The 26,807-nt window shown below is 30.2% G+C and overlaps 1 protein-coding gene and 1 long non-coding RNA gene across 2 annotated transcripts; both read right to left on the bottom strand.

Annotated features, from left to right (window-relative positions):
• Window positions 1–1,130: 1,130 nt before the first annotated feature.
• Window positions 1,131–6,042, bottom strand: LOC126738163 (myogenesis-regulating glycosidase-like). The gene is made up of 14 exons (XM_050443355.1): window positions 5,901–6,042; window positions 5,703–5,831; window positions 5,458–5,652; window positions 5,280–5,403; window positions 4,979–5,117; window positions 4,854–4,929; window positions 4,626–4,792; window positions 4,413–4,569; window positions 4,158–4,351; window positions 3,987–4,093; window positions 3,056–3,175; window positions 1,813–1,957; window positions 1,584–1,746; window positions 1,131–1,530 (listed from the first exon to the last, which is right to left on the bottom strand). Exons 1-14 carry the CDS (start codon window positions 5,914–5,916, stop codon window positions 1,346–1,348), a joined length of 1,917 nt encoding a protein of 638 aa, XP_050299312.1. The 5' UTR covers window positions 5,917–6,042; the 3' UTR covers window positions 1,131–1,345.
• Window positions 6,043–14,806: 8,764 nt separating this feature from the next.
• On the bottom strand, window positions 14,807–26,396 carry LOC126738198 (uncharacterized). The gene is made up of 2 exons (XR_007661252.1): window positions 25,970–26,396; window positions 14,807–22,424 (listed from the first exon to the last, which is right to left on the bottom strand). It is a non-coding gene; the product is annotated as an uncharacterized LOC126738198 (long non-coding RNA).
• Between the last annotated feature and the right edge of the window lie 411 nt (window positions 26,397–26,807).

The following is a 26,807-nucleotide window of genomic DNA, read 5'->3' as shown; positions in this document are numbered from 1 at the left end:
TGAGACGATGGACGAGTTCTTTCAATTTCTGTAGTAGAGCTAGAAATACAAATCAAAGAACTGCTATCAAATCCAACTAAAGCTAGGATAGCGTGGCTGCTATCCCGGCACAGAGGGGTTATAGCAGACCTGACCGGAGTCCTAACTGGTCACTGCAGACTCAACTGACATCTGCATATCTTATCTGTGCCCCAGGTGTGGCCTGGCGTAGGAAACGGCATATCATTTTATAGGAGAATGCAAAGGATCAGGAGAGAAACCATGGGTGCTCCTTTCCTACCACGAGAGGAACTAGAGGACCTTAACTGGGAAGGCCTGCTCTTCTTCATTAGGAGAATGGGTCGCCTGCTTAGGGAGACTGGAGAGAGTGGTCAGCGGTGATGACGGGGTTTCAGGGGTTGGCGGAAAGGGACCTTAAGGCCTACCCGCCGGACACTGTCCCCCTACCATTACTATTACTACTAGAATATACAAGACAGCCTTGGCCATTACCAAAAGGTCAGAGCTTTGCTAGATACAGGTAGCATGGCTATTTTTATAATTTTTTTGCCAGTTCGCAACTGTGCCGATACAGAAAATCCAGGAACACACATTTCACTAATCCAGATTTTGTTTTGTGTATGCAATAATTTGGCGTCGATTTCTTCCATTTTTATTAAGGGTAGATGAAAATATTTGCTGTATGTACCACATTTTATTTTAAAAACACTAATATTGTTTTCTCACATTTTCCGCAAAATCGGCGCCATGGTTTATTTTCTGTCACCTTTTTGTCTTTAGAGTCATGCAAATTATAAACAAAAGAATTAGACAATTTTTTAGGGAAGTTTATATATAGCTTTTTCTAACTTCAAATTTAAGTTGAAATTATTATGAAAAAAAAAAGTTTATTTTTGGCGACCAAAGTAGGTATACTTTTTTTTAAGAGATTCAAATTAAATGCTGTTTTATTTTTTTCACTCGCAAGTATACATACAGCGGAGAAATAATTTTGTATTTTTTAGGCTTGGTTATAGTTTCCATAAATTGTTCTTAAATCCCTGTGTAGTACAGTTCGACTTAAGTCTGACTATATAGAGGAGAAATGTTGAAATTTACAGTATACGAAGAGGTATGTAAATGAAAAACAATTGTTTTATGCTCTCAACAAATATGGACTATATCAAAATCTTTTTGTATAAAAAATACATTGTATTTATTTTAGTAATGAATGGAGAAATCTTTAAAACAATGAAAAAAAAGTTTTTGTATTAACGCAGCGATGGAAAATTACTATTAAATTTGTATAGTCTGCAGTAAAAAAAAGTTTATAGGCTTTTAGTCAGCTAGAAGAAATTTTCTTAAATTATTGCTTAATAAAATACGGTAATACTTCGATGGGAGCTGGATACTCCTTTAAAGTAGTTGGACCTTGAAAAATTGTGCCATTGTTCCCATCTTTCCATTGGCCACTTGGAAGATAGATATCTCTTGAAACACTTCCTTCAATAATTACTGGAGCTACCAAGATATCTTCTCCGAGAAGATATTCTGCGAACAAAATATTTTATAAAATCTACATTATCTTATTTGCTTTTCTTTACCATCAGAAACTGTTCTAGCAACAAGATCATTGGGATCCACCCACCAGATAGGTGCGTTTACAGGAGAACCATCTTCAATGCTTTTGTTCATTGCTTCAATTATTTTAGGAGCATATTCTGCATGAAGATCTACATATTTTTTTACTATTGCTTCAATATCGTACTAAAAAATGTTGGACCTTTGAAGCAATGAAACTTAATTAGTATTATTCAAAGTTATTTGACTTACGGTAACATCATTTTTGTAATCCCATGGCAAGTAACTAAATTGCATGGCTGGCATAAATGTATTAGCTTGGGTCCATCTAACAATAAGATCTCCTGTTGGATTTTGTCCCAAGTAGCCATTTCCACCAATCATATCTGGTAATACCCTTGAATATTGAAAATGTGTATAAAGCTATACTAATTAAATGCTTAGCTCAGTTAAAACATGGATAAACTGAGAAGAAATAATATATTCAATTTAAGATATCTGAATATTTAAAATATTAAAAGCATTGATATACCGGGTGACACAGGAAAAAGGAAACACTTAATAACTATTTTACTCTTGAAGATAAACAAATATTATATTGATGGAATTGCTATAAGAGCATCTTTTGACATATTCAGTTGTTTTCCGTCATTTCCTGTTTAACCGGAAGTAACATTAACTTTCTTGTTTTAAATGAGACACTTGGGATATTATTATGTATTTTAATAGAAAATAATATTCTGAGAACATATATTATATATATGTTCTCAGAACATACATAAAATATTCTGAAACTGATTCTGCCTTTGCTACTTTCTGTTTTAAACTGGACAAGAGCATTTTTTAAAATTTTAAAATAGGGTGCCATGACTGCATTGAAAGTTTTAAGTTTTAATTAAGTAATCACGAAAAATAATTTTCATTGCACTTTATGACTTAAAACTTTTACACGCCTATTTAAAATGTCCAAATCAGTAATTTTGGCATTTGCTTAATTTTTTTAAATAGCACGTTATTGGAAACAACCACTTTTGAAATAAGGTTTTTTTCCTAATAATTTGGTACGATTAGTTTTTAAATCGGTGTATAAAAAAGGTCCTAAGAAGAAAAAATAATGTCATACAAATAAACGCATTTAATTAATCGAAATAGCATAGAAGGCTTTGATTTCTTGACAAGGAGGCTGTGTTTTAAAACGTCCTTGAATTATTGTTCAATTGACATAATACATGACATCTTGTCAAGTTTTTCTATCAAAATACGTAATAATATACAAATTGTCCCATTTAAAATACAAATGTGAGTGTTACTTCCTGTTCAATCGGAAGTAACAAAAAAATAACCGAATATGTCAAGAGATGCTTTTAAGACTATTCTATCGATATACTAAATTTTATTTGTTTAACTGGATAAGTAAAAAAGTTATTAAGTTCCCTTTTTCCTGTGTCACCCGGTATATATTCAAGTTAAACTGTTGCTTATATATTTAACTTACATAACATAACCATTCATATTAAGTTGCAAAAGTGTGGTAATAAGAGTTGCTAAACCATTTTCTAGACCCCAGTTAGAATCTTTGTCCAACATTCTTATAAATTCTCCATGTCGTTGACCCCTAAAATAAGATTATTTATTTAGATCGTTTGTTAATTTTACCAAATAGCTATTATAAATATATTAAGATTGCATATTTAGAGAAGTTTTTCATCAAGATTATAGTAACAAATGAAGAAATATGTATTTCCAGTCTGGTAGATCTAAAAGGGCTTTACAGTATTTAATCAGCTTTTTTTCGCATTAACCTTATATTGACCCAATATAGAGCAAATGATTATAGTACTGTTTTCCTTCTTAAGCCATATGGTTCTACTGAAGCAAGATCTAAACTATGATTCTAATTCATCAGTCGTATTCTCCTACATATTATTTATTTTTCTTAGGCTCTACCATTTTTCTGGACGGTAGTTAGACGGTAGTAGTAGTACATATATACCAATGTCGACAGCGTTCAGTTAATTTTTTTTATAAGTTCAGCTTAGTTTAAAGTTTTTGTATCTTTTCGATCTTTGATCTTATTTGGTGATTAATTGGTAGTCGAACATCCATCATTAATTCATAGTCGGAGATTTAATATCGGACTCGAGTTCTCCATACTCTATCAAACGTTGTTAAATTATATTTTGCGTTCTTCTAGGAAGGGTTTGGCTACCAAAAAATGATCGATATAATATTTAATAATAATTGTTAAATGTATCTGCTAAGAGATCTCTGTAATATCTGTACTAAAAAAGGACCACTTTCTTTAAGTAATTTTCATATGCTATCTTTTTATTTTAGTTAGTTTTTTACTGATATATTAATATTGGGGAGTCGCTAGGTAAAAATAATTAAATAATTCATCAATAAACATATTATCTCTATCTTACCTGAATGAAGCCCTTACTTCAATAAGATCACCAAAGGTGGTACACGTGTCAATGTATTTTTCGGTTAAAATATTTGGACTACGCTCTACATCTGCATAAACAGGTGGCTAAAAAGTATATATTTTTGTCAGCTCTAACATTTATAACATTTCTTTGAAATAACATAGTTACCTGATTCATATAATCTGATTCACCACCATCGAATTTAAAACTGTCAATTCCGACAGATTGTTGAAGCTTCTTCAATCTGTCAGACCACCAGGCAGCAGCTTTAGGATTAGTAAAATCAATTTGATGCGCTTGAAGGTCATTACTATTCCACCATGTCGCCATTGTTTGATTGGTAGTATTATGAACAAAGTAACCTAAGTTGAAGTATTAAGTAATTTTTATTGGAATAAGTAAAAATGGGGAAATTGTGGGTACCATTAGTTTGCCCCACCAAGGAATTATTTTGGCAATCATCATTGACAAAAGGGTGAACCCATAATGAAACTCGCCAACTATCGTTATGCAGTTTGGCAACTGTATTTTGAATATCTGAAAATTTACTTTCATCGAATTCTTGCGCCCCATAACAAGTCTAAAATATCGATATAAGGGATTTAGTAAATTAATGAGTAAAATATTGATAATTACCTCCCATGCATCATCGATTTCAAGCTGACCTCCCTGATACCCATGACTATGAATATCTTTACCAAATTCTAGAACAGTGGCATCACTTATGGGTTTTTTATATTTTGCCCATGTAGTCCATATTGGTTCGGTTATCATTTTCTCATTTGGATGTGTTGTAGGTTTACCTAATAAATCGTTATTTGTTATTGATGTGTGCATATTCAATATTTCTTTAATGAAATTTACCTAAGTACTTATTTACAGCGTTTAGATGAGCTTCTTTGGAATTATCGAAAAAGTAGACTACATATGTAAGAATCACCTTAAATTATATGCTTAATTTTTTAATTTTACGAACATTATTCACTTACCCGCCACCGATTTATGTACGGACTAAGGTTTTCTGATCTAAAACAAACTTGATCTATGCTATTATCCATATTTTGATCGACCCAAAGCGGATTTTCTTCATCGAGATAAATATATGTTCCATTTGAGTTTAGCCAATACCTGAGCATATAGTTAAATACATAAATTAGATTTATTTTATATAAAGTGATAATAGTCATTAGTCTTTTGAACTTGTTAAAATTTTAGAAAGACAATAGCTGAGTTAAAAATTCATTACTTTTACCATAAAAAAATTCATAAAACAAAAATGTTATGTATAACCTTTCTGCAACTCCAAAATTATCTGATTTTTTGATAACATAAGGTTCGTTTCCATTAATCTGCATTTTTTCCACAGGGTATACCTGGTTGTAACGTTGTGGCCCGCCATACCAATGAGTATTACCTAAACGAACGAACTTTTAATAGTTTGCATTATTAAAATATTTTGAGTTCTTACTCGAATTTAAGTAATAACAATCCTCAATGGATAAATCCGTATTATTACTTTCATAACTAATATTAAACCCCATAGTCAAAGGCGTTATTTTTAAAATACCAAATTCATCTTGATGGCACAGGAATTCATCAGAACATGATACCTTTTTAAATGATTTGTTTTTACCTAGTGTGCCTCTTAGTCTGGATTTCTCATCTAAAATATTAATAACTTGGCATATAATACGTGCTATATATTATACTTACCTCTAAAAAATTCTAAGTTAATTCCAGTACTCCCAATCTCATAATTTACACTGACCTGCTGAGACTTATCTTTTAAAAAGTCACAAACGCAAGTGTGTAAAATTATTGAGGCTATACATCCTAGCAGCACTGAAATATTAATTTATTTATAAAAAAATCAGTAGTCTCTAAATATAATATACTAATGACTTTTTTTACCTGATTTAAATATCATTTTTTCTAAGCAAATTAACAAGTATTAATGGAATTTTCAGATAGTTTACTTAATATAGCAAATTATTTATCTTATCAATATTGCTTAAACAAAAAGTCCACATATGATTGCTTCTTAACAGTTATTTACAAGTAGTTTGTTACAAGTAATCATAATCTACCATAATATCATATTTGAAGCACTTTATTTTTATTTAAGTTGGTTATCTGATTTTATTTAAAAAATTTTATTTACTCGTAAGCAAGATGCAATTGAATTTTAACGTCAATTTTTGGTCTCGCATGTTGTTTTGCTAAGAAAAAGCTACTTTTGATTATTAAAAATATGGCTCAATTTAGGTTAATCAAAATTCTTAATATAAGAAATTTGTATTTATTTAGTTAAAAAATTCTCAGTGAAATAGTAGGGTGGGGATTAAAAATAAGAAATGAAATTCATAAACTATATACGGGGTTCGAACACGGGAAGTACTTTTAAAGTTGCGCGACCTTTTGAGTCTATTTTGGACCTTGCTTCTGCCCCTTGAGCAGAGTGAAATTAACTCGAATTTGATTCAAGTGATACCTCGATGTGATATGAAAGGGTATAAAATTCCTTTTTCAGAGCCACCTCGAACAATCAGTTGTCTTTGAGAAAAACACGCCGGAATAATTTAGTATATTTCGTAAAAATCAAAATTAAATAAAATATTCAGTAAATAATTTTAAAGTCAATTTTAAAGTAAAGAACTTTCAACTTGGCAAGCCGCAACGCGATCATAAAAGCCGTCGATGAGTTCTGAGTAGCTTCAAATGATATATTATTGAATGCTTTTAGTACGTCAATGTCGTCTGGTTTGTTTTGGTAAATCCTTTTTTTGACATTTCCCTAAAGAAAATCTGGCATCTCCTGATGTAGATCTAGGGGACCATTCAAGAGCACCTCGTCGACCAATCCAACAACCCGAAAAAATTAAATCAATATACATGCGAACTATAACACGAACATGTGGAGGAGCAGCTTCTTGCTGAAAATATGTTCGGTCATGCGGTATATCTGGATGGTTCGCATTTGGAAAACTGGCGGCTAAAGATAAAATCAAGTCGAACAACGAAAAATCTAAATACCGAATGGCTGTTCGATTATTTTCGAAAATGTATAGCTCCAAAATTCTATTCGCGTTATATCTTATTGTCCGTAGAACAAGAATATGGCACGCGGCGATTCGATATGTCTATCTAAGCTCTGTAAAATGAACGTTTTAAAGTAGTGAAAACTAGATATTTATTGGCATTTTTTTACATATTTATCCATACTTAATCCCCGAAATGCTGCATAAATTATCATGGGCCCAAAAGTTGCCAGTGATCTAAAAACTACCATCAAAAAGCAATTAAAGATCTTCTTAGTGATAATTTCATAGATAAATTGTTATCAAGGGTCACGGATACGATAAATTCCTTAAAAAAAAACTGTACGCGAGCAAGTTACGTATGTACAACATACATCGAACAATTGGAAGTGCGAATTATGAACGTTATAACTTTTTAAAAAGTAATTTATTTAAAAAGTACAACTGACAGAGTGACAGTTTATAAATCTTGTACAATACAAATAATTTACTAGGTAGCAATAATCTTCTAATATGATCTTAAAACTAAGGGTTTATATAGATAAAATATGCTCATGTAGCCAACCACGTTGTGGAGATTCAGCGGTTCTCACCATGATCGTTTGGTTAAGTACGCCATAGAAAAAGTCAATGGTGAAGAGTCATCGGTTCTCACGGATATAACTCCTCCCTCCTTAAGAGGCAAACATAATGGAATTTGTTTGCTCCATTTCTGGCTCTTCGAGTCTTGGTTCATGAAGAGGTATTGTAGTGGTTCCAGGTTTTGGCTTCTGGCGTCTTGGAAGCATCTTTTTCTTCTGAGTAACTACCAATATCAATACAATAATGATAGCAATAATTGAAATCTTGTTGATTATAGCTATGGTCGATACTTCAGGTGAGGTTTCTTCGATTGGATGTAATTGGTTTGCAAGGTTCCTTAATTCATATAAGTCTTGAAGGTTAACATGGCATATCATCATATCTTGGCATCTTGTATGATTTTGGTTTTTGAATTTCATATTCTTGAATTTCTGGCAATAAAGGTTTTCCTCTAATTAATTGGACATTATTAGAATATAGCTTGTCATTTAGTTTAATTTCACAATTTGTAAGAATTTGGACTAGAGTTGTTTCTTCTAGTATTATATATTGATTCAGTTTTACATTTGATCAATAATTGTGTATTTTTGGTTGGTAAAATCAAAAATTATTCATCAGCAATTTGTTCAATGATTGGTTGAACTAAATGAGTTTGTATCGGTATGCAGCTTATCGGTGGTCGGTTATTTAACAGCTCTGTAGTACAACTGTCTTGCGGATGGAAGTTCTCGAGGCAATAGAAAGTCTTTCCAATTTCAGGACATATATTGTCTTCGAACTGAATGTTATCTTTTTCTTGTGCCAAATAAGGATATTTTGGGATAACGATGCAATTATTTTGTATAACAGGAAGTAAATGATGAAAGGTGGACTGTTTAAGTTTTAATATAAGGACATATATAGCAAAAATTATCTTACGATCAGAAATACTTATTTGTGTTTCAAGAAATTGATAGTATGACAGAATATTCTTAAAATTTGATAATGCATTTTCATCATTTATTTAATTTCAAACAGATATTATAGAATTATGGACAGCATTAAGTTTTGTGAATGTAATTGCATTTTCAAGATTATCAAGAAAGTTTATCAAATTTTGGCAATCTAAATTAATTTGAGAAATTACGCCTTCAAAAGAAATATAAAGATATGCGTTATTTATTTCATTTTCTATGTACATTTGCAACATGTTTATTCCTTTTTCTAATTTTTCCTGATTATTCACAATACTAAATATTGTTGAATTGTAATCATCAATAAGTCTTTTTGATAATAAAATTTTTGAATTTACTGTTTTTATTAAATTATCTCTTTCTTTTTGTAATTTTTTTTATTATATCATTATAATATTTTTCATCATCTGCGTCAAGTGTACCAAATAGTCATTTACTTGCTGTGCCTACTATATTAAATAGTCCTCTTTAAACTCTATCATTAGGCTCAAGATTTAATAGTTTATCTTGCGTAATATTTATTAAATATTCTGTTCTTAATATTAAATTGTGAGTAAGACCTATGAAACTTACAGGGTTTGATGATTTCCTTGATTAATTTGATTTTTTAATTTATTAAAATGTATTTGAATATTATTAAGTTGCTGTTTTATTAAAGTTGTATCTATGTAATGCAAGAAAGTATGTTTGTCCTTGAGAGATAGGAAGAATAGGATTTTTAATGGTAATTAATTTAACATCGTCACAGTCAGTAGGATCTTCAATTGTATTTTTATCCTCCTGTAAAGATTTATCTTGTTTATCCTTAGATCTTCAAGCAACGTTTTTATGATATGTTTCAGAATTTTTAATTTTATTGATGATTTATAAAAGATCAAATCTTTTACAACAGTTTTCTTAAATTTAGGTAATACTTTATTACGTAGCTTTGTTCTAATATAAGCGGGTTTAGAAGGTTCAAAATCTAGAGCTTCGTCATGATTCAAGTTTCTTTTGTCTATAATTTATTTTTTTATAGCTTGGCTATTTTGTGCTATATTATCGTAAATCTTTTGACAAGTTTCTTGATATTTTTGAATATCGATGGTTTAAAGCGCAAATATTGTATGTCCAAATTTATAAATTTTCCAGAAATACGAAAAATAGATTTTCTTTCGCATTGAAGTAAATTTCGTGATAAAATAACAAAATATTTGGTATTTTCTAAGTGAGGTTCAGGTATTTGTAATACCAATATATTATGATATTACAAATTGCTATCATCATTTTTAATAAAAATAGTTATAATTCGAAATATGCTGGACATACAATATATTAAATTTCCTCGACTGGACATACTACAAATAGGCTTAATAAAAAAAAACAATTTATTTATTATTACAATTTCAAGATTTTATTGAGAAAAACACATTCGGTGACAAACTAAAGGTATAACAAAGCTTATCGTAATATCGGCATTTTAATCCTCTTCATTGTCGACGTTAGGATTTATTTTATATGGAACAAGATCTTTGGCTTTCTTTGAACTCGGTAAACTTTCAAAATAACGTTTGTATGCCATGGGAATAATTTGCTTACCAAGCAAATAAAGTAGGTAAGTCTTTTTTTTTGGCTTCTGAAATTGGCAATCTTTGTTTATATTTTTGTGCTAAGTCCAGAGTTTCCCATGATAGAGTTTTCTTTTTTCTTTCTTGCAAAACATCAAATTCTAAGAATTCATTATCAGCCAATGAATATTTATATCGAATGATGAATGGTTTAGGTTTATCAAATCTTAGCCATTTAATGTGAAGCCATTTTATTTGTTCCTTAGAAGTATTTACTTTGGTATTTTGCATTACAAGTGACGCCACTTCCTGTAAGTCATAAAAATCTGGAAAAGCAACTTTATAGACCTGATACGGACATGGTTTTTTTCTTGCTATTTCTATTAAAAACCCCCATTCTTCGGTTGTGAAAATTATGCGATGTTTACGTGCTCGTTCAATAGTGGCGTGTATTGAATCTGCCTCTAGATAGGAATGGCCGGATTCCATGAACTTTAGATCTACAATTTGTAAGTGTTCAATTTTATTGACAGCAAACAACATCGCTGCGGTAACAAATTGATTCCGATTTTGCCCTCCGCAAGTATCAGAAAAACTAGAAATATGTGACACAGTCTGAGGTAAGTTGTACAAATACTTTAATAGGCACGTACCAATTTCTGAAGCTCCTTTAAAGCCATGAGTTTCATCCCAAAGGAAACAGTGACCACTGTGATCAAAGGAATCAAATATGGTGAAATTAAAAACAGAGAGCTTACGCTTGTAATAGATTTGAGAATCAGTGGAAAAATGGACTAACAAAATAGCTTCTAAATCAAAAGAAATTGCTCGGTAGATTGAGTCTTCTAATGATCTTTTTTTATCTTTAGCATCTTTCATCTCCATTGCTTCTTTCTCCTTCTTTTTGTGAAGTTGCCAGCTTTCTTCCAAATTGGTTTTGTCTGTAGCGCTATAATACACATTGCATGTGGAACATTGGTCCTTTTAAGGGACATGGAACGACAGCGCACATTTATGTTATGTCCGGATATACAATATTTGAGCTGTTGTTAATTGTTCTAAAAAAACACAAATATTGTATATCCGGACTTACTATATTTGTGCTTAGACAGAACTTATTAGTCTGTGGTTTTACAATATGAGTAAAGTGTTGATCCCCACCTTACTCGTCATTCTGGACATACAATATTTGCGCTTTAAACCATCGATATAATCGGATAGAATAATGTGGTCATTAAGATCAAAAGGGTTGTTATTATTTAGATGACCTTTAACAATTTCAAAAGGAGTAAATTTGGTTACACTATAAATGGAATTATTAAATTAATATTAAAGTATAGAAGCTAATTCTTCATCACTGATAAAAGGTAACTTATTAGGATTTTCTAAAAGATTTCTTATCGTTTCATCTATATCGCCGGGTTCGTTTATAACAGAGGAAGTTTCTAAAGCGTTTGTATCAATTTTTTGTTTTTAAATGGTTAGATTTCCTAATTTCCTCCTAATTTCTGAAAAATTTCTTTAAATTCTGTACATAAATTAATTATACCTAGAACCCGATTCTTCGGAATATAAATGTTTGAAACGTATTAAATTTTCTGTCTCACTGTTACTAGGTGAATTTTGGAATCTATTATTTTTTGAATTGTTTTTCATTGTTTCATAGGAATTAAAATCAAAAGATTTTGAAATAAAAAGCTCGACATTAATAGATCTATTTTAAAATCAAAGTTGCAATTTTGTCCGAGTTGTTTATTATCTCAGTTACTACATATCCATTTCTTGCATAGCTAAGTGTTTGTGGAATATACAACTGATTAATGCGTATATGAGGAATTAATATTTCTTCGTTGTATACGGTTACAGGTAGATATTTTAATACACGTTCATACGGATTTAAATATAACAGATAACGTGAAAAGGATTTGATTTTTTAAATTTATATTTAAATTGGTTTTTCGTAAATCAGTGAGCCCCCTTACTTCATCAAAGTAATCATGAAAATCAAAAAGAATAAAATTCATTTTATGATTAATTCCATATTCCGATGATAAAGGAATTGTCGCTCGATATTGAGTATTTTTACTACCAACAGCGGTTTTAATTACATTTTTAGAATTGTAAATACAATTTGGAAAATATTTTTCAGCAATAGATGTTTTAAGTATTGATTTATTACCAGTATCAATTAATAATTTTATTTTAGGATGGCTCATTTAGTTTCAAGATAAGGTAATGAATTATAACTAGAAACATGTAGTTCTGTTATGGTGGTTCGTCTACCATGGCGAGTTCGTGAAAATTTTCATATGTTTATAATTTGTTTCTTGTTTGTCATCATAATTTTCAGAATTTTTTACACTTCTATAAAGTGCAGTGAAATATTCTTGGGGATAGTCTTCATAAATTTCATTTATGTCTGGATCATATGGATCAGTATATTCGTTAATTTTTATCAGGATTTTCCTGATTATGTAATTCTTCAAATGTAAAATTAGGTTTGGATTATTTTGGAAATAATTTTGTGTGTTTTATAATATGTATTGTGGAAGTGGTCTAATACTTCGCATAGAGGGATTTCTTGAAGTTGTTGACATGGGTTCTGGTTTAGGTAAATCTCTTGGATTTATTTGATTGGGTTTGAAAACATTTTTTGGTTTTCCAAAAACTTGACTATTAGTGAAATATTTCTGAGGCAGTAATTGCCTTTGCAGGATTGCCATATTAACTGGGCCTGTTGGGAAATTTGAAATTCGTGGAGTTTGATTATAATTATTGGAGAAATTTTTATATGGGACATTATTATTGTTGTAAAATTGTCGATTATATATTGGTGTATAATTATTTTTTATTATTTTTAAAATTATTATTAGTGTTATTATAATTAGGTTTAGAAACTCTCAATAATCACTATCACTTCTCGATAATTGAAGTCTATTATCAAAATTTAACAAATGTTCGTTTTGATTGGGTCTGGTTCTAACTAATTCTTGTGTTAGACAATCCAGATCTCTCCGATCCGAAAAGTATTAGATTAACGCATCTTTTAATATTGGCCAACTAGTAATTTCAGCTCGGTTGCCAGCTAAAATTTCAGCTTTTTCCACAAGTTTTTTTTATTTAATTCATCGTCATTCGCACACTTATCTATGGTTTAATATTATTTAATTTAGATCTAAAAAGATCCCAGTTCATTTTTGCTGGTATCATTTCTTCTAGAGGCAAAAGGAAAAGGCACTTACAGTGACTTCTTCTTCCCGAGGATTATTGGACACCTGTAGACAGCTCTGATGCCAAATGTCAATTCTTTGGATTGCGCTACCAGTGTTGAAACACTCCCAGAAGTTTTCTTCGACGTTGAAGCTGCTTTTGAGGTACAATCCTACCGAATCTGAGCCAATTATGAACGTTTTGCGATACTAAGACTTTTTTAAAAGTACAACTGGCAGAGTGACAGGTTATAAATCTTGTACAATACAAATAATTTACTAGGTCACAATAAACTTATATGATCTTAAAACTAAGGGTTTATATAGATAAAATACGCTGATGAACCCAACCACTTTGTGAAGATTCAGCGGTTCTCACGATGATCGTTTGATTAAATACGCCATAGAAAAAGTCCATGGTGAAGAGTTAGCGATTCTCACGGATATAACTCGCGTCAGAATTTTTCGCGTAAGAATTTGCAGCAGGCAAATAAAATGAACAATATCTGCGCATACAATTTAGACGAGGAGATTGGTGAAAGGTTGTCAAACAAAATATTAAGCTTGTTTAACACCAACATGAGATTGAACATTAAGGAAGATAATATATGGTAAAAGCCTATAGGATTGGAGAAAAGATAGAAAGAACTAGGCTGATTATAGTGAGTTTGAAAGATAACACCAAGTATTTAAAAATGGTAAATAATCTATAAAGAAGCCATCAAGAAACACAATAGAAGATTGGTAATGTGTTTTATTAATTGGTAATGTAATTTGTTTTCTTTACTCGATTTGGTAATGTGTTTTTTTAAAACGATAATAGAATTAAAATGATGAATACAATCTCGGATCTGTAAATGAAATGACTGTGTTGAAACAATATGTCAAGTATTTGTTAAAAAAGTTTTTGTCCATAATGGATCAATACACTTTTACAGAATATTACAATAGTAAAACTCGAAAAAGAAAATTCGCAAGGTATCTTAAACTCTATAAACCATAGTAATTATCTTAAGAAGCAGCTTATTAAAAACTACTTCCCAGAGTTAGCAAAAAATTTAAAAAATATATAATTTTTTTAAATAAATTAATTAACTCAACTAAAAATATATTTTACAAAAGCAAAATGAATGAATCCAAAAAAGATTATAAAAAACTTTGGAGAACCATAAATGAGTTAACTGGACAACAAAAATCAGACTTCTAAACGCTTTTGTATTTTTTATGAAGATACTTACATGGAAAACGAGAAAGATATAGCTAATGTTTTTGATATTTATTTATAAATATAGATAAAACCATACAAAACAAAATTGATAAAAATTTGAAATTGCCAAATTATGAAAATAAACAGGCTAATACGCAAATTAATTCAATATTTTTAAAACCTATTACTGAAAACTAACTGTCCTTACATATTGAATCCCTGAAAGCTACCTCTTCTTCTGGAGAAGATGGTATAAGGGTTACATTAATTCAAAATAATAATAACAATAATAATGCATTTATTTAGCATAATGCTACAAGAAAACAATATAAATCTTATAATGTAATAGCATACATGAAGATCTAAAATATTTAATTATGACATAATATGGTATAGGTATGCGAAAATTATAATAACAATAATGTATCCTTGACTATCCAATCTACATAATATAATTAAATAGGTAAATCGTTCCGCTCCACTTTCTTTGATTTATCAACATTCGATGATAGTACTGATGTTGCATCTCATGGTCGGCTCGTGTTGATGTTTCGAGCATTTTTTTGACACATGTTTTCTAGGTCGTCTTTATTGTCTCAGGCTAAACAGGGCACCTCGGTTATTTTCCTGGAGACATCTTGGATCGTCCCGGTATTCCATGGACAATCGCAGCCTCCGGTTTTCCAGAAGTATCCCGTCAAGGAGTCAAGTCACAACCCAACTGTGGAGCACGTCGAATAATAAAAGATACTATAAAATAGAATTATTAAAATACTATACATAAAACCTAGAAAAAACCAACATTACATATAAAACCTATAGAAAATTACCTAAGAACTAATTAATCATACAAAATGATAAATATAATAAAATGATAATAGCAAATTAGAGTCCTTTAAAACCGTTAACATAGTCATAGTTTCAGACAAGACAAGAGATAAATACAACAAAACAATTATTTTTATAAATCAATTAGGATACAATTTCAGACAAGACATAATTTTTAATTAATCTTTTAAATGCATTAACATTTTTACATTCTTTAATATTTTTTGGCAGTCAATTAAACTCTAACAAACCTTTATTCAGAATACTGTTCAACATTTGTGAGGTGTTGCATCGATTGACTAGGATGAAATCATTACGGTTTCTGATATAATAGTCATGAACATTCATAACGCATTTAACTGTATCACAAATGTACTAGGTAACATTATATTTTTAATCTTAAATATAAATTTAAAAGCATTAAGCATTATTTTTTGCTTTACACAGAATAATTGCAAGACATTTAACATAGTTATCACAGGTGTATATCTATTGCATTTCGGGATTGCGCGCATTGCTCTGTTTTGTACTATCTGAAATTTGGCTATTTTATAATTGGGTATACTGAACAATAAAGTTGAACAGTATTGTAAATGGGGTGACGCTAAGCTATTATAAAGTAATAATTTCGTATACGTTGTAAAATTTTTTGCAATTCGAGATACAAAACCAACCTTTTGCGAAAATATTCTTAATATATAATCACAATGAGCATAAAAGTTCAACTGAGAATCTAATACTATTCCAAGATATTTCATATGTTGCTCATACTATAATTTAACGCCATTTATATTAATATTAAAATGTTCCACATTCACCAAACTTAATCTATGTTTTTTGCCATACACCCAGAATTTCGATTTTAGGTCATTAATGCTAAAACTATTTTTACACAGCCATAAAAACAGTGGATTTAAGTCATTATTGATATCTTGCTGCATTTGTTCGATTTTATTACCAACGACACATACCATTGTATCGTCAGCAATTAATGTAATTTTACAATTTTTTACAACTTTGACTATATCATATATAAACAGAAGAAACAACGAGGGCCCTAAAACAGTCCCCTGTGATACTCCATATTTCACCAAGATAGATTCATACTTTACTTTTTGTATCCTACCTGATAAGTAGGATTTTAACCAATTCAAGGCTAAGTGCTTTATACTTAAATTCTCTAATTTATCAATCGAAATATCCCTATCAACAATCTCGAAAGCTCTTCTGAAATCTACAAATACAGCCAAAACTAGATTATTGTCATCAATTGCACTAACAAACTCATCACAGATGCTAACCATCACAGTCTCGCAAGAATCACCTGCTCGAAATCCCGTTTGACCAGAAACAATTATATTATTCTAATCACAATGTCTCTGTAGCTGCTCATTGGCAATGGGTCCTAATACTTTCTCGTATACTGGCACAGTATTGATCGGTCTAAAACTCGAGTGCTGTTTAATACTTGGAACCTTCGGTACCGGAACTACCAGAGATGACTTCCATTCCTTTGGAAAATGCCCTTTAGATAATTATGTATTTATAACATCTAATATTCGGTTTCCAACCACTGCAAAAGCATCTTTAAAAACCCGTGCTGAAATATCAGATTCACCGCCACCAAAATTTTTCATTCCACTCACTATTCTTCTTAGGTCAACCATTGAAACATTTTCAAACCAAGTGAAATCTTTAAAGATGTGATTCTCCACGCTTTCATTTAGATTGAAGTATGTGAAATTAGCAGATGGTCGATTTATTGCCGATATGCTCTCCACAAAATACTTTTTATTTAATTAAATTTATTGGCTATATCCTTATCCGTGCTCAGTGGTCCCTGTTCAAAGATAATTTCCTTCGGTCTAGATACACTTTTTTTCGGGAGTAATGTCTTCAAGTGTTTTCACTTGAATTTTGTTTATTTTCATCTATTGCCTCTCTGAAATATTTGTCCTTTTTATGTTTTATTCTATTAAATCTAGGGACAATAACCAGATATACTTTTGAACACACTCTGTATCACAGATCTTATATTTGATATCGTTTCGTACAAGCGCCATCACCCCACCAGCTCTCTTGTTTGTTGTGGTACACTGGTCCAACTGATAACCATCAATGTTTATTATTGCGGAGGGTTGTTGGGTGGGGTCAGAAATAAAACAGAAACCTGTTTACCTAGGACACTTAGGACGCTAAGTCTAGGTTTCTTTAGTTATAATTAAAACACATTTATAAAAGGAGCGTAGAATTATTTTTAACATGGGTTAAATTGTAGGTGTTATTGTGGGCAAACTAGAATCATAAAAATAAAAAATCATAAAATCATAAAAAACACCAATAGAATAAATTTAAATGAATACAAGGTAAACCAATACCAATACCCAAAAGAATCCCCCAAAAGAAAACAAAAAATGAGCAATAATAAAATATTTGTATTTTTATCGCTTTATAAGTAAAAATATACATACATAGCACATCATTTAAATTTTGTTAAAATAATTTTCACTACAAGTAAGTTGTTCTTGCTTTATTTAGAGTATTATAATATTGACTAAACTGCTTTTTTTTAAGTGGGTAGAAAGAAACATTGTGGCCGAGAAAAGCGGGGACTCATAGTTAAACTAAAAAATGATGGTTTACCCACATCTACCATTGCTCAAAATTTAGTTTGCTTCAGATAAATGTCATGTTGTTTATAGCTTAAAGATTTGTTTTTCCTTAAAAAGTGGTAATTTAGAAAATTACTTTATGTTTTTGTTTAATATTGCCCATTTATAGACAATAAAGACAGTGATCGATGATCCCTAATGGAGTGTGTAATTTGTGAAGAGACTAAGTCGAAAGAAGTCTTTAATTGTGATGGCTGTAAAAACCATATATGTAAATCTTGTGGTGGTTTATCCGCATCGGAAGTTAAAGTCTTAAAGCTACTTGGAAAAAGGGTCATGAAATTTAATTGCTACATGCACAAAACATTATACATTTGAACTATTGCAAGAAGTCATAGATAGCAAAAATGCAAATATTAATAATAAGAATGAAATTATAAGCATGTTAAAAGCTCAAATTGAAGAAATAAAAAAAGTAAAGGAAAATGAAAATATTTATGATCTCTCTGAAAACAGTTATGCAGGAGTTACAAGCAAGCCAACAGTGCAGAACAGGATTAATAATCCAAATGTGATTATCCGTCCGAAACAACTCCAAGATGTAGCAAAAACAAAAGAAGAGATAACTAAGAAAATTAATCTTTCCGAACTAAACATTGGTATAAGAAGTATGAGCGCAACAGGAAATGGGAACATGGTCATTAAATATCTAACCAAGCAGGAAGTTGAAGATTTAAAAAAAGCTGCTGTAGGAAAATTACAAAATAAATATGAAATAAAATCAACAACAATGATGAGACCAAAGATAAAAATTCCAGGATATGAAGGCAATGAATCTGAACAACAAATAGAGAAAATCATAAGAAACCAAAATGAATGGATTACCGACACAGATGAACTTAAAATAACATATGTGAGAAAAAAAAGGAACATGGAAGCAACTATTTTCGCAGAGTGTTCAGGAGCTATGTTTCAAAAATACATGCAATACAAAAAGGTACATATTGGATGGCAGCGTTGTCCAATATAAGAGAACTTGAGTGTCACAAGGTGCTATAATTGTCAGGAATTTTACCATAAAAATAACAAATGTAATAAAAATAAGGTATGTGAATACTGTGCAGGTAATCATGAAATCGAAAAATGTGACAAAGCAATAAAAAAGTACAATAACTGTACAGAAGCAAACAAAAAATACAAATTCTCATACAGTGTGTCACATGCAACGTCGGACCCAAACTGTCCAAGCTACAATTACCAATTGGACATACTTAAAAGTAAGATTGAATACAACTCATAATGTTTAAACCCCCACAAGATGAAATATTGGACAGATTGAGTGCGGAGGAGCGTGGGACACTAGTAAACGACGTATTATTAAAAAAACAAATTTTGCTAAAAAACAAGGTCATAAATATATTACATTTAAATATTAAATATATACAAAAAAAACTTTGATGAATTACTTTTGTTTATAGAACGTTATCAACTGTATTATTGTGATATATTTATTTTAAGTGAATGTTTTCAAATTCTAACTTGTAATATGTACAACATACCAGGATACAATACCTTTTATAACAATGGTGATTTTAACAAAAATGATGGTTTGCTAATTTTTGTCCGAGAAACAAACACTGAATGTTGATGTAAATCATATAAAACTAAATTTATCACAGGCTTCTATAAAATATTGAAATTTTTACTGGCGATTTGAATATTAATATAGAAAACAAACAAAATCCTGTTGTAAATGAATATCTCTCTCTAATGGGCCAAAATGGTTTTTTATCCCACATAATTAATAGTTAAAACGTCCTAACTACAAAATTTTCTTTTTTTGGCTTATTACATTTTATTGACCTATCAAATGGTATCTGCCTCCTTGGCTAAATTAGAAAGTCCTAACTACATTTTTTATGCCTTAAATTCACCTAAATATATTGTTCGATGTGCAGAAAAGACGATAATCCCAAATTAAAATGTCCTATCTATCTTTTTCTAAGTTTAAATGTCCTAAGTAGCTTTCCGTTTGTAGAATATTCATTGATGAGACGAGAGAGACACACCTTGTGCATTCAGAAGTATAATATAAGGTCAGCCTGTCAATGGCTACTCTTACCCTAGATTTTTGACTCTTAAGTCTTTTTTTTTATATTTAGGGTTTTCAGGTGTCTCTGGAAGACAAGAATCTAAAAGTTGTTCAAAACAGGAGGCATAATGTCAAATTCTTTGAAACGCAATAACTCAAATTCGAAACCTTCAAACCGCTTGAAATTTCCAGGACTAAAAGTTCAATGGAGGCTTGAGAACTGTATGGTTTTTGGAAAAAATCGGTATATAGGAAGGGTTGTGTAGAGCCAACAAAAGTCAGGTGAAAAATTCTAAGAGTCGTAAAAAAAGAGCCTAAATGAAAATATGCCTGGATTTATAGTCTAGGTTTCAAACTCTATGAAATGCTTTCGAATATGCTAGTAGGGGCATATTCGAAAAGTGCTAAGCAAAGGGGTTGCGGGTCGAAATAAGGAAGATTTAATTTCACCTTTTTTTTTATTTTTTTTTTAATATAACAGAGACTTATGTTACGATCTGGCTTGACGAATGTGCAGCTCAAAACAAAAATTGGGCTTTATTTTCTTTTTGTTTATGTTGTAAGCTCTATCGAAACTGAACTGCAGAATTTGGAAATAAAATATTTTCATCTGGCCACACTTTTATGTCCGCGGACTCGTTCCATCACCAAGTAGAACAATTATTGAAAAGGTACTGTAAGGTGATCGATTTTAATGATTTTAAATCTTCTGTACAAATGGCAAACTCATCTAAGGTCCACGTAAAAAAGATGAACATACAAAACACCTTTTTGGAATGGAAAGATTGTTCATCCAAGTTTAAGCTTCAAAAAAATGTTCTCAAACCTTACTTGCAGAATATGGTACATTTGCACTTTAAAAGGGGATAAAATGTGTTGTACTACAAATATGCCTTTTCGGAAGAACCAAAACCTTCTTGCCGAACACAATGTCGAGGTGTAAAATTTAAAAAAAAAACAAAATTTGATTTCTAAGCTACGTCCTATGATTCCGGCTAACCGAATGATATTCTGGAGGAATTAGCCGTTTCCCAAAATAATGATACTGACAATAAAGAAAATGTAGATTTCCAGTAAGAGTAAAGCACTTTTTCCATTCATAATTTATTTTCATACTGTTTTTAATGTTCTAATGTTTTATTAGTTAGTAATTTAGTTATAATGTTAATTTGAAATGTAACTCCTGTGTCTTTAATAAAAATCAGTCCAAATATATATATATGTATATTTTCAATTATAATTACTTTACTAAGTTAAAAAGTCCTATCTAACTTTTTTTCCAAAAATTTCACCAAATATTGAATCTAGTCCCTTATTAAACTTTACCCACAAATGTAAAAAGCAAATTTCTAAGCATATAAAAAGAACCAGGGAATTGCTTTAAAACTTGAGAACTGCATATTAGTTTTCATAAAATCTCAATTTTCTCAGCTTTATCGATTTGCGAGTTAGGATGTTTTAACTAAGGACGGCAGAATTCTCCAACAAGGGTAACTCATGAAACAGCCATGTATTGACCATTTATTTGTCAGACAAAAAATTTAAACAAATAATTTAAAATTTAAATCATTTATCTTGAATACTCATATAACAGACCACTACCCAATTATGCTAAATGTTAATCTTGAGGCAAGCACTAATACTTTCTGAAGAACAAATAGACTATTCCAAATATATAAATTATGATCTCTTAAAACAGAGTTTGTCAGCTCAGGATTGGTCAGAAGTCTAGGTCAGGTACAGAGGATCCTGAACAAGCCACAAACTCCTTTTTGGATATTTTTAAAAAGTCCTTGCAAAATGTCACCTTAAGATGCCCTATGAAATACTCAAAACACAATAAAATTAAGGAATGGATTACAACCGGTTTGATTACTTCTATAAAACATAGATATATACTAGAAAAAAAATTACCGAAGAACAAAACACTATTTATAAAATTTTTTTTGAAAACACTTCATATATTAAAGCAATTATCTGGTTACAAAATTTATTTTTTTTACGTTTTTTTTCTTAATACATATTTATAATATTGCCTATTTCATAAACTTAATAAACACACAAGTCCAATATATGAATAAACTTCTAAGCAATGCTTATATTAGCATTGGTACCGAAGTTACATTTAAAAGAAATATGTTATTGTAACAATGTGGCCATAGAATTACATATTAGTAACTTTGTTAATAGTGTAAGGATTGCTTAACCATTCTAATAAATTTATAATAAGAAACTTCTTGTTTTATTTCATAAGACAGATCATTATAGGTTTGTGTCGCTGCGTTGATTGGGTTTCTAAGGGCAATGTTTGTTCTAGCACTACTTAGTCGAATATTGTTGTTTCTTAGATTATGTGCATGTATTTCACTAGAATAAACAATAGTGTAATTTGATTTTTGTAGCTTATTAATTATTTTAAATATTAATTTTGCTTGTTCTATTTTAAGTATGTGACTAATTGAGTGGATTTTCAATATTTCAAATATGTCCCCCGCATGCATAAAATAATCAAGATTAAATAAAATCTTGAGTACTTTACTCTGCAAAATTTCAACTCTTTGAAAATTGTAATTACAACAGGTTCCCCACACTGGAATTAGGTACCGCAAGTTTGAAAGAAAGTAAGCATTATATATTTTATATTTAGCTGCGTTACTTAAGAAGTGCTTACATTTCTAAAATGCTCCTGTAAAGGGAATTATCTTACTTTTTAAGTAGTCAATATGAGCGTTCCAATTAAGATTCTCATCCAGTGTAAGTCCCAAATATTTTATATTATTTACATTTTCTAAAGTCGCGCCATTTAGACATATTCTAACTTGATTTATTGTCTTATTTTTCTGTTTAAATAGGATATATTTGGTTTTGTCCAAATTTATTTTAAGATTATTTTGTAGTAACCATTGACTATATTTAGTTAGATCATCATTTAGCCTATTAACCAATCTATCACAATCATTATCCGAATACAATAATACAGTATCGTCAGCAAATGTATAATATTGGGCGTCTAACCCTGCTACCCGTAAACTCAGAACATACAGTGAGTACAGTAATGGTCCCAACACTGACCCCTGAGGGACACCACAGTTAAATGTTAAGATATTACTTTCTTTATTATTTACATGTACATATTGTCTTCTATTAAGTAAGTATGACCCAATCAAGGACAGTGCAGATCCTCGAAAACCCATTTCTTCCAGCTTGTTTAATAATATGTCATGATTAACTACGTCAAATGCCTTTCTTAAATCGACAAAAACTGCTATGACAATTTTGCCTTGATCTAAATTAGCTGACACATAGTTAAGGAGATCTATAGTAGCACTTAAAGTGCTGCTGTTTTTAAGAAACCCATATTGGTATAAATCGTATGAGATATATTTTTCTATAAATGACATCATCCGCCTCTTAATCACTGTTTCGATAATTTTTGAAGACACTTGTTATAGATATAGGCCTGTAGTTATTTAATTGGGTTTTAGGACCAGATTTATGAATTGGACATACTTTAGATATTTTGAGGTCAGGAGGAAATTCGCCTATGCTGAATGCATTATTTATAAGTATGACTAGTATATTTAATATGTACTCTTTTATATTAGTTAGATCAAGTATTGTAATTTTATCATGGCCCGGAGCCGCATTTCGTTTTAGGCTTAATATTATGTTGCTTATTTCATTACTGTCTGTCGGCTCAAAAAATATGCTATTATCACATTTAATCTCCTTAAAATCATGTTTTAATATATTTTTTGTATCAGTCCGCATGTCCTCGATTATGGTCGCACCTACCTCCGTAAAATATTTGTTCAAACTGTCTGCAATTTTTTTATCATCATTTTCTAATAAACCATTAATTTCGATTTGGTTTATATTGCTTTTAGTAGAATTATTATTTAAAAACAGATTTATTGTATCCCACTGTTTTCTTGTATTTTGTGCTGCTTGGGCCCATTTGTTTTTAAAAAACGCATTTTTTAATGCTTTTATTTTATTATTTAGTGAATTTTTTAACCTTGTAAAATTTAATTTGAAGTTATTATTTTCTGGAGCTTTTTTATATTTCTTATACGCCAATTCTTTTTCTTTAATTAAAATTAATAAGTCTGGTGTTATCCAATCATTGTTTTGTCGACATTTAATTTTTTTATTAATTGTTGATTTTATTTTACAATTGCTAATTACGTTAATTAAATTTTGAAATGAATCTATATTTTCTTCTATTAGCTTATCTTGGAGTTTTTGTTTAAATTTTTGTATATTTAGTACGGGACGTTGAACAAATATTCCAGGCTTGAATTTCCTTATATTTGCGCTTATTTCTAAACAAATTTTTCTATGATCAGATAAAGAAGTATCTTCTACACTAATATCACATTCATTTTTTTTGTTAGTAGTACAAATCACATGATCTATTATTGTTCTACTTTGTGAGACTCGAGTGGCGCTGGCAGGACTAATCTCATTGACAAAACAAAAATTATTTAATGCAACCATATTTTTATAGTCTTTAGTAATTATAGAGTCTTGATCTAAAAGATTAATATTAAAGTCACCTAAAATAATATGATTAGACCTATATTTACTTATCACAGATTCCAGCTTATCTAGGAACTCATTTGGTGAATACCATGGAGGTCTATAGATTGCACTCAGTTTAAGTTTATCTAGTTCTATACACACCCAGTTATAGGGTTCTGTTTGATCACTGCAGTCTATTTTGTTAAAATGCACTGTATTCTTAATGTAAATGCTCGCGCCCCCGCCCCTAGAGTCCCTGCAGGAATGAACTGCCTGATATCCATCGATATTATAAAAATGTGTTTCATTTGGATATAACCATGTTTCTACAAGAACAATGATATCGCTTGATATGCTTTTTATGCTGGCTTGGAATTCATCAAACTTATTTCGGAGACTTTGGATATTATAATAAATTATGTTAAGTTTATTTTGAGGTATAATTAGTTTTTTAAGTCGTTGGAGTCCTGCAATAGTTCAACCTTAGTATTATCATCTTTACGCAGCATAATTTTCCCATCATTAATCCATAAGTACTTGTAGTTGTTTTGTTGTTTAAATCGTTTAGCACTTTTAAAAAGATCCAGATTAAATTTGGTCAAATCATGGTTTATGTAAATTGTTTCGCGTTTATCAGTATATCGTTCTAAATCATGTGTTGTTAATGTTTTTGTTTTCTTAGCTGTCATCCACTTTTTCTTATCTTCTCCTGTTCTAAAACTAACTCTTATTGGTGATGATTTGTTGTCTTTTGAAAAACCCAACCTATAAATTTTATTTATACTGTTGGGAACTTGTGGGACATTTAATGCAGATGCTAATTTGTCAACAATTTCCTCTAGCTTCTCATTTTCCTTATATGGTATTCCTTGAATGATAACATTATTATTTAACTCTTGCTGTTCTTTATTATTTAATTGTTTTTTGATACTTTGAATTTCCTCCTTAAGCTCATTATTTATTTTTATTTGCTCCTCATACTTTTGAAATAGCTTGTTATATTTTCCATCCATTTCGTTTAGTTTCGACATAATATCTGCAATCGTGTATTCATCTTTCTTATTATCCTGCTTTTTATCTTTACATTTTTCACATTTCCATCCAGAATTTACATTTTTTTCATAGCGCATATAGGTTGTTTTAGTCATATTAAGACATGTTCTGTGATACCAAATTTCACAGACATCGCAGCAAAGGGCCTGTTCATTTTCTGCAACTTTTTTTTTACAAACGCCACATTTCTCCGACATCACCTACGCGGTCTACAAATAACCTTTCCTATCAGGAATATTTTATTGTTCCGTCCGGCAACGTTGCGCCTCGAGAGCAATTATTTATAAACAATAGCCCACACAACTTCGAAATTATTACTAAAATTTGTAAGTTACCTTTATACACACGTTGTCTATAAACACTAAATCATCAATACACACAAGTTACACAATTTTCTAAGCCGTTTCCTCCGGATATTTCACAACTTTTTGGAACTAAAGTAAACAGTACCTCACACCATGTTGCCAAATTTTTCTTTATGTTTATCGAATTTATCGAAATAAACTAAACAATTTAATTAAGAAACAGAAATTTAATTTTTATAAGGATCAAATATAAAGCAATAAAAATAATATTAAAAAAATTTATAAGGTTATAGCAGATGGAACAAATGAAAAAAGTAAAGCAAAGCCTTCTAATCAATCAATCAAAAAAAAATGAAAATAATCACAGTTTTCTCTCCCAATACAAAACTCCATATTAAAGATAATTTTTAGGAAAGATAGGCGATATCCAACTAAATCATTGTATAACAGCAACATCTGCAACTTAGACTGTTTATACATACATTATATTTGTAAATATATACATAAAAAAGAAACACTAAAAAAATTTGTAAACCATCATCATCAAACAAGAGCAAATGTTAATAGACACTTAATTATACCACCAAATAAAAAAACTATAAATTTAAAATTTGCAAATTATTTAGCACCAAAATTTTACAGCCTAATACCAAATAAAATTAAAACTATAAGTAGGATTAAGATTTTTAATGAAAGGTAAGGACTTTATTGTAAATAATTATGAATTTTTTTCCAAACTTTTGTCATACGGTAGAAATATGATTTAATTCCACACTTGTACATAAATAGGAAAATTAATGAATATATGGTACATTTACATTATTAGGAAATAGTATATAAGTAATATTGTGCACATACAGGGGTATTA

The sequence above is a fragment of the Anthonomus grandis genome, chromosome 7 (genome assembly GCF_022605725.1).
Source record: "Anthonomus grandis grandis chromosome 7, icAntGran1.3, whole genome shotgun sequence".
NCBI classification, from domain to species: domain Eukaryota; kingdom Metazoa; phylum Arthropoda; class Insecta; order Coleoptera; family Curculionidae; genus Anthonomus; species Anthonomus grandis.
This window is presented reverse-complemented; position numbering and strand designations above follow the sequence as displayed.